Source organism: Stigmatopora nigra, chromosome 14 (genome assembly GCF_051989575.1).
Source record: "Stigmatopora nigra isolate UIUO_SnigA chromosome 14, RoL_Snig_1.1, whole genome shotgun sequence".
Taxonomy (NCBI): domain Eukaryota; kingdom Metazoa; phylum Chordata; class Actinopteri; order Syngnathiformes; family Syngnathidae; genus Stigmatopora; species Stigmatopora nigra.
In genome coordinates this window covers 10,537,251-10,546,199 of record NC_135521.1, presented here as the reverse complement: position 1 = coordinate 10,546,199, position 8,949 = coordinate 10,537,251, and the positions used below count along the sequence as shown (strand labels likewise).

At 36.9% G+C, this 8,949-nt stretch overlaps 2 protein-coding genes across 2 annotated transcripts; one reads left to right on the top strand and one right to left on the bottom strand.

Moving 5' to 3' along the window:
• The first annotated feature begins 799 nt into the window (after positions 1-799).
• Positions 800-1,756, top strand: LOC144207007 (uncharacterized). The gene is made up of 4 exons (XM_077732173.1): positions 800-951; positions 1,023-1,067; positions 1,151-1,249; positions 1,334-1,756. The coding sequence occupies exons 1-4, from the start codon at positions 817-819 to the stop codon at positions 1,433-1,435; spliced, it is 381 nt and encodes a 126-aa protein (XP_077588299.1). The 5' UTR covers positions 800-816; the 3' UTR covers positions 1,436-1,756.
• A 2-nt stretch (positions 1,757-1,758) lies between these two features.
• On the bottom strand, positions 1,759-8,928 carry kif3a (kinesin family member 3A). The gene is made up of 17 exons (XM_077732172.1): positions 8,770-8,928; positions 8,093-8,366; positions 7,581-7,725; positions 7,416-7,500; positions 7,179-7,284; positions 6,863-7,002; positions 6,583-6,780; positions 6,333-6,507; positions 6,155-6,253; positions 5,391-5,547; positions 5,056-5,236; positions 4,804-4,914; positions 4,544-4,669; positions 4,215-4,268; positions 3,961-4,029; positions 3,727-3,857; positions 1,759-3,333 (listed from the first exon to the last, which is right to left on the bottom strand). Exons 1-17 carry the CDS (start codon positions 8,773-8,775, stop codon positions 3,285-3,287), a joined length of 2,106 nt encoding a protein of 701 aa, XP_077588298.1. The 5' UTR covers positions 8,776-8,928; the 3' UTR covers positions 1,759-3,284.
• Positions 8,929-8,949: the final 21 nt, after the last annotated feature.

Genomic DNA, 8,949 nt, shown 5'->3' with positions numbered 1-8,949 from the left:
ATATATATATATATATATATATATATATATATATATATATATATATATATATATATATATATATATATATATATATATATACACACACACATATATACATACATATACATACATATATATACATATATATACACACATATATATACATACATATACATACATATATACATATATATATATACACACATATATATACATACATATACATACATATATATACATATGTATATGAATATATATATATATATATATATATATATATATATATATATATATATATATATATATATATATATATATATATATATATATATATATATATATATATATATATATATATATATATATATATATATATATATATATATATATGTATATATACATATATATGCAATTTTGATGCTGTATCGGCACTGATACATGCGACGCTACTATGTAACTGCGGATTGTTTATGTTAGATATAAATAATTGTGTGCTAACAGTAGAAGAAACAAACACATTTGGTTAATATTTTTGGCCAAAAATGAAAGGGTGAATTTAATAAGAACCTTAAAATATGACCAAGTGGATGTCATGTGATGATTGGACCCAGTCTGTAAGTGTGACACCTGTGGTTTTGCAACTTTGACCATGAATCAGATATCATACACAAATGCAATGATGGAACATTTTTGATACCCACCAAGCAAGCCCTTATACGGCCCTTTCGTCTTGTGACGTGTCCGCATTTTCTGATTTGTTGTCAATATAAGCGGTGGACATTTGAAATTGAGGCTCATTCATCTTTCAGCACGGACCTGCCTTTTTCTCAAATCATGATGACTTTCAAAATCAACGTAATATTTTTGCTGGCGGCCTTTTTTGCAGCATCCACTGTACACTCTGAAGATATCCTGCCGAGGATTATCAAGATTATTAAGGATGAAGCAATTAAAGCATCTCGTCTACAGGTAAGTTGTGCAGTAAAGTCACATTGGCAATGTATTATATTTATACCGTATTGACATTTTTGCCTTTAAAGTTGCAGGGTGTAATGGTACAAAGACCAAAACACACCACTTGCAGGGTAAGTTTGAAATGGTAGTAAGTGATTTTTATTTTTTTTAATGTTATTTGGTTGTTAGATTGACAATGGAATTTTTTTTAAAGAAACTATTCTTCTGTGAAGCTGAAAAAGCTTTGAAAAATTCTACTCATGTGGAAAAACTGTTGAAAGTTGTGCATCACCTGCACCAGTACAATGTGAAGGTAAACTAGTATTAACATACATTTTCATTTTTCTATTCACCTTGTAATACTAAAATCCTACTTTTTGCTATTATTGCCTTCCAGACAGGAGTTTCAACATGCCACCTGAGGAAGAATGAAAAATCTTCTCTATACGCATTGTTGAATGACATCGAAAAGTGCTCAAAACTGATTCTGTCTCACTGACCCGAGTTTTAATTATTCACAATTTTTATGACAAAGTTTAAATTATCTTGCCGTATTGATCGTAAATTATATTTATTTTTCTGCATCCTTATTGAAGATATCCATTTTTGTATTTAATAAATTATATTTGGACAACAGAATTTTTAAAATCAATATACCCAGATTTCTTTATTTTTTTTAAATTGCATTATATTGTCAGAACAATTTTTATTTGTTTAAATGATGATGAATGCTTATCTTTCATGCTAACCTGATGTAGTTGCACAAGTGTGTATAAACTCCAGATTTTATATCATTAATACAAAGCGAAGCCAAGAGGAATATGAGGTAAACGTGTAAAATAATTTAATAAATAAAACATCCTGTGTGAATGTAAACATTCGACATAAATCATGATATACAGTCAAATAAAAACCGGATTGCCTCCACTATGAAAGAAGCAAGTTACATTAAAAAAAAAAAAACAATATGACCTTCACAGAGCCTCATACAAGTACATTAGTATACTAAGGCATCCAGTAAATATGGTACGTTCTGATAATATAGCTGTCACTTTTCAAAATAAAAGACGCACGAGTGGCACTAATGAGAGCGGGCTAGCATGCACTCTCCCAAAGTTTATGACCTGACGCTAAAGGGAAGAAATCGCACTTTCACTTAAATATTAATGACTACTTACTTAGCTCTTATTAGAGTAGAAGCATTTGCCTTCATTTCCAAAAATGGTGTTACATAGAAGGATCATTATCACCATAAATTACTGCATTTAGTTTTTTAACCAGTGGAATAGAAAAAGCCGTGAATACATTAAGCAGAACATACAAATCCAATTATAGCGTTCATGTATTTGCCAATTTTTTACTTGGAGTTCCTTCAATTGTTCTTTTTTTCTGGTACAAACTAATTGTGGAACTACTTGCATTCCATTTCTGACTATACTTAAAAGTATAAGCAGTAGTACTACAAAATGGCAAAAGATTATACATGACTTACGCCATGATTGAAGTATCACATTTGGATTGTAAATATACTCATAATACTGAAAATCAGTGTTGTTAACCTCTCAAGTGTAATATCTGGTAACTTTAGCATGTTGAACTGTATTAACCCCTTCAGGGACAGTGGTCACTACAGGAATTAATTAGGGTTAGATAATTAATAAGGAAACATGAACATTAGTCTTTTTTAAATTCATATTTTTAACTTTTTAGTGCCAGGCGTCCAATCTATTTTAACTGAGAGGCGATACAACGTTCAATTATTCGCCCTTCAGACAAAATAAAATAAATTCGCCATCGATGGGAGGTGATGAGTTAAATGAGAAAATGATTTTAAATAAGTAGTAATTACTGCATAACAGGGTTCGTTCATCCAATCATTTTCCAAGACAATTATCCCCACAAAGGTTGCAGGCGTACTGTTTTTTCTGTTGCTGTCATTTGAAACTCCAAGACTCATTTGCCGAATATATTTGAACTCATAATATTACTTGCTTGACTAATGCATCCTCTTTCATGTGGATTCAATAACTAAATGCAGCATTTTGCACCGTAGCAGAGCCAATTCCGGTTAGCATTCTTGTATAATCAATCACTCTGTTACAGAAAAACAAATATATCCATGCCGAGTAAGAAGAGCTCCATAACCGAGCTACTAGCGACTGAAGTGCCTTTCAACGATACAGCAAATGTGAAGCTTGTGATCCTAGTGAATAAGACTTCCATCAGCTAATGGCTGTGTCACATTTACAACTGTTCCTGATATACAGTGTACTCAGATCATCTTTTAAATAAGGATAAACAGTTAATTCAACCAAATACTTCTTCATTCCGCCGCTTCTCCGCCACCCTCACTGCAGGGGGGACTCGGCGGACGCTTCTGCTTTTGCTGATCTTTTCCTGTGTTTGGACAATTGCACAAAATTGTTAGGGAAGACCGCTTCTCAATACACCATATTAAATCCTAATATACATACATATTTCACAATTTTGCCCCCCAAGGTCCTAATCTAAATATGAACAGCAGGGGATTAATTCATGATACACTTAAGATGGAAAAAAGTATGAGCAATGCTCTTAAATGGTTGGCATTATTCCATACAATAGTGAAAGGAAAAATTATGGTAATAAAGAAACAGCATTAAAATAGATGAGTATAGAGTGGCAATGTTATCATTGGTAGATGAGACATTTCACTTTATACAGACACTTGGGTTGTAAAGAAAAATTGAAAAAAAATGTATTTTTGATATAAATTTACTCCAGTTAGAAGTTGCAGACTAAAGACTTTACCTGCGACCAGTCTTGGGCCGACCACTCTTGCTACTTTTAGAGGTTTTGGGCCTCTCTAGTTTCATCAGTGACTGTTGCATGCTTTCCTCTGTGTAGGCCAAATAGACATAAGACAGGTCTACCTCAAAAGGCTGTGTGGAATGAGAAGCATAAAAGGAGTGTTGAAATGTTTGAAGGCAAAAACATCTCAAATGGAAAAAGGAGTGGGACAAAAATAGCAGAAAAAAAGCTTACATCTTTTTCCTTTTTGCCTGGAGCAGGTGTCTGTTTTCGCATATTGTTGCCAGTGAAGGCGACACATTTCTGGCAAAAGAAAGCAACGCATATTAGACAAAAACCTTGACATTTGCAAAACATCACGTACACTTATATAAACAACCCAATTTACTTAAGATTTAGAATAAAAATGTTTTTTTTTTGTTGGTTTTTGTTGTTTTTCTCTCTCAATGAGTGCCCTGCCCCTTTTTCAGTATAAATTGAAACCTCACCAGTTGCCACTCTCCAATGTCTTCATTCCAGTGCACATAATTTTCAATCATCTCCTGAAAAAGGAAAAAAAATGTATCATGAAATTTTTCACAACTAGATTGGAGCCCTGTAATACTGATAATGTGCTCCAAAACTCTTAATCTGAAATCAGAGAATCTACTTTCAAGTGAAAACAACAAAGAAAACTATGCTTTCTAACCTAATTGGACAAAGCCTGAGGAGCATGCAATATACTCTATTCATATTATGATGGATTTGCAAATCCTTTGTTATTGTTTTCTAAAGCTTTTAGCTTATACAAACAAATTGTAGCCACTTAAGTTGAGACCTGATATTCTGGAGGAATAAAGTTGTCTATGATCAACATTTGGAGACGCAACTCCCGGCTCAGTTGTCGAATGTTCTCCAGGAGGCCTTCGATCTCTCGGTGATGCTCTTGTTGCAAATCTGCCAACTGAAGAAGAGTGAAACAAATAGAGCCTAAGTGTAAAAGTGCATTTGTACCACAATCTCACCACCCATTTGGATGAAATATTGAAGACCAATACGGAAAATTGTACTGAATACATTCATGGCAGTGTTACCAACCTCTGATTTGGCAGCTATCAGCATGGTCCACACTTTTTTCAGTTTCTTGGTCTTCCCTTGTGCCTCCTCTTGAAGACTTGTGTACTTCTCCTCAATGTCCAGGCGCTCTTGCTATTTGTTTGTTTTTACACGGATATATTAGATGCATAAACTAATGAACATTTGAAGGACACTATTATGAAGTGATCATTCATTCACATATTAACTTGGAAATAGAGCTTCCTTTTTGGAAATTTTCCATGCAATATTTACCTCTTTGACCTCCAGCTCCTTCCGAAGGTGCTCCGCCCTCTGCCTTCGTTCTTCCAACTCACTGTTGGATTCCTCCAGAAGCTTTTCCTGCTCCTCAGCTTTGGCTAGAAGGTCGACACCACCTACAATCACCTTCTTCTCCAAAGCTGACAGTTTCTCACGCAGAAGATAATGTTCCTGCCTAGGAGTCAAAATATGTCAGTCCTATGGCATAAATTAAATCTAAACTAGACTATGGCATGTATTAAAAAAAGTTCCATGCTAATGTGCCATTAACAAAAAGATACAAATCTTTTGGAATATGTTATGAATCTCTGTTTGTTAGGTAGACTCACTGTGCTTTTAAAAGATCTTTCTCCCTCTTCTCCAGTTCGGCTTTTGCCTTGTTCCTCTCCTCTTCCTCCATGTCCAGCTTTGTCTCCAAAGCTTTTCGCTCTTCTTCAATCTTGGCCTGCATTTCCACCATCTTTTCTGGGGAAATCTTTTTCTTGCCTGAAAGTAAGAGATCCATTCATAAAGATGTTGATCTGCAATATTGTCAGTTCAATATGGTTAAAATATGATTGGACTTCTGTCATATTCATACATTAAATCCTTTTAAATATGAACACCTAAACAATGAGTGCGAAGATGGACAAATTCAACATTAATAATGATAAGAAACAAACTACTTGGAAATAAATCTAAAATAAATGCTGACCCTTCTTCATAATACAAAAGATTTGCTACAGGAAGGTGAAAAAAAAAAATACTCCAACCAACCAACCTCTTTCTCCTGCAAGGAGAAGGTGCGGTAAAAAGCCAGTGGCAGACGTAGAAGAAAGAGAAATGAGACATACAGTATGACAGTTAGAGAGCAACACTGTAACAACAGCAAAGACATTATACAAGAAATAACAACACAAAAGACAAGTACAAAGACACATCAATGAAACGATGACTATGAAGACCCTCAAATTGAAGAAAAATAAATTATAACCAAGTCTTGAACTCCATTCGGGGATTAAACATGAATCAATTTGCTCATTAATAGCAATATAGTTTGCTCAAACGGACTAGAAAAGAAGCATTTCGTATCACTAACATTTGTGTTTCTTACCTCTTCGTCGCCTGCGTACTTGTCCAGTCTCCCCTCCTTCTTCATCTGCGTCATCTATCTCATCTGACCCGCTGCCCTCCGAACCGGAGATTTCCTCACCTGATACGCCATAGTAGAACAAATCAATAATGCCGCCCGCCAAACACCACTGGAGAAAAGGGTGTGGAATCATTATTACCTTCTTCTAGTTTCTTCTTCAGATCCTCAATCTCTTTCTGAAACTTGCGCAAAAGAGCTTCCTTGGGGTCTTCATTGATTCTGGCTTTGTTCTTAATGTTTTTGGCTCTGTTAGCATAGCGCAGGGTACTGATGGTCTCATCATAGTTATAGTCAGCGGGCCCGATATTTGCACACTGCCAAGTACAAATTACAGCATATTAAAACCTGGAAAATGACTCGCTAATAATATTCCACACTTGGAAATTTACCATCAACGTCTTCGAGTTCCCGCCAAGAGAATCCTGCAGTAGGCGGGTTAGTTTGGAGTTCCTGTATGGCACATGGGTGCTCTTGCCATCTACTAGAGCAGATATAACGTTTCCGAGTGTAGAGAGTGACAGATTGATCTTTGTTGCTTCCTTGAGGCGCTGTCCCGTGGCCCCCGTTTTACCCTGTCTTTCGGAACCCTATGAGGGAGATGAAATTGTAAGGCAAGAGGCCATGCCCACATGATGACAATAATGTTAAATGAACTAATATTTTACATACCGCAAGATCAACTAGATGCAGTTTTCCCATTCGCACGTGCTGGTTTCCATCCACGCCCTTCTCGCTACACTCGATGGTGATGGTGAAAATGGCGTGCGATCTGGAGCTGTGCTCATTCATGTTAGTAGCACCGACAGAGCCTGACAAGGAAATACAGAATACCAGAGAGTTAGGCTCAAACGAATAAATCTATGTTAATTAAAGGCTCTTTCAGGTCAAAATTCGCTAGTTTGATTGCCTACAACACTACACTGTTATGAATATTTACTGCCAGGTTGCCAACAATGTTAGAATTTGAGGTTGTTGAATCTCTTACGGTTTTTGTTTCCCAAAGTCATGATCCTGTCCATGTCATCCGCATTGTTCGCCACATACCCAGAGAGATCTTTGATATATACACCAACGTCAGGTCTTTCCTTGACCTATAATGGGGGACAAGTGCATCCAGGTTAAACTTATTGGAGCCCATTCTAGATAATGCAGTTTGAAAAATGTCAACAGACTGGCTTAAACTTCTTTTTCCATAATATAGAATGGGTAACAGATTTAATACCTCCAATCTTTGTGTCTGGTCCTTAGCCAACAAGTCACGCACTTCTTCATTATAAATCTCCAGGTATGATACATGAACCAAAAACCTGCAGAAGGGTAAAACTGATTATGATACAAATCCATTTTTTTTCCAAATTACAAGTTACTCAGTTATTATTTCCATTACCTAGTGTCCCCCTCTGCTTTGGCAATGTGACCAAAAATATGAGCAAAAGAATTTGGGATTATCCCACGTAGCTCTGGGACTGCTCGTACACCTTCCATGGTGAAGGTCTTCCCAGTTCCAGTTTGTCCATATGCAAAGATGGTGCCTGAGACAGAACAGAAAAATCTAAACACAAACCCTTAAGATGGCGTTTTTAAACCAAAATGTGTCCATGACTTTGATAGCAATGACTTTAGATGCAAAAAATAAACAGAAAATAAACTTAGTATCGAATGTGGGCAGAAACTACCATACCCTGAACATATATCATCTTGAAACAGGTGATTTAGACCCCCGTGAAATTATTTTTGAGATGCATTTCAGTTCATTTTTTTTCTCCTTATTTCTATAATATACATATTACTGTGTATATACACTTGGGGTGGCCTGGCAGATGGGTGGTTAGGGCGTCGGCCTCACAGGTCTGGCTGGGGTCGAGAGTTTGAGGGGTACACAATGAAGGGGGGCATTACCATTGTATCCTGCTAGGACAGAGTCAACGATGGGCCGGGCTGTGAGGTTGTAGACATCCAGTTGTTTGCTTTCCGGTCCAAACACTGTGTCAAAGGTGAATGTTTTGGGCGGCTCCTGATGGTTTTCCAGCTTGTTGACAGTGATAGTGCCCCGATTCTCGTCCACGGCCACGGCCTGCTTGTGGCACATCGCCTTCTCTTTTTGGTTCAGTGGACGGCATCGCACCACCACCTTGACGTTATCGCTCACCTCCGGCTTTTCAAGCTTATTGCTCTGAAAGACATCACGATCTGTCATTGCGCGACCCCAAACCGCACTCAGATCACGAAAAATGGACGAGTGGACATTTGATAGAAATCCATTGGCAACATTCAGGTAGCAAGAGATCTCAGTGTTGTGGTATTATTAAGCATTTTTCTGTCCATCGTATTATGAAATACAAAAGATCCCCAGAAAAGAAAATCACAATGTCAATGATACATTGAAAGATAGGCCCAACCAGTGACTATGCAATCGTCGAAACAGACAACGTGTCACAAAGGACAGTGTACGCTTACCTCAAACTCTGGTTTAAGGCGGGTATGCTAACAAGCTAACCGGTTAGCATCACATCACTGGGATCAGAGGAAAAGGGAGGAAACCATAGCCAACAAAATACCAAATACAAGGGACTTACCGGCATAGTAAAACCGCTGGGATGTACTTAGAGTATGCACGTAATTACTGGTGATCGTGCAGTCGAATTGGTACGACATCAGACTGTTTATTCAAAGAATTTAAATGCCATCGGAGAATCCAGACTGGCAGACAGCATCACGTAGGGGAGTTTGGCGGAATCTGTCTGCGCATGCGTCAC

Excerpts from the sequence above, each read along its gene's own strand:
- LOC144207007 (XM_077732173.1), top strand. The coding sequence starts at position 817 with ATGATGACTTTCAAAATCAACGTAATATTTTTGCTGGCGGCCTTTTTT. Across the intron at positions 952-1,022 it reads TTAAAGCATCTCGTCTACAG|TTGCAGGGTGTAATGGTACA; the intron begins GTAAGTTGTGCA and ends TTGCCTTTAAAG. Across the intron at positions 1,068-1,150 it reads CAAAACACACCACTTGCAGG|AAACTATTCTTCTGTGAAGC; the intron begins GTAAGTTTGAAA and ends TTTTTTTTAAAG.
- kif3a (XM_077732172.1), bottom strand. Across the intron at positions 5,237-5,390 it reads AAAGATCTTTTAAAAGCACA|GCAGGAACATTATCTTCTGC; the intron begins GTGAGTCTACCT and ends TTTGACTCCTAG. Across the intron at positions 3,334-3,726 it reads CGGCCCAAGACTGGTCGCAG|GAAAAGATCAGCAAAAGCAG; the intron begins GTAAAGTCTTTA and ends GTCCAAACACAG.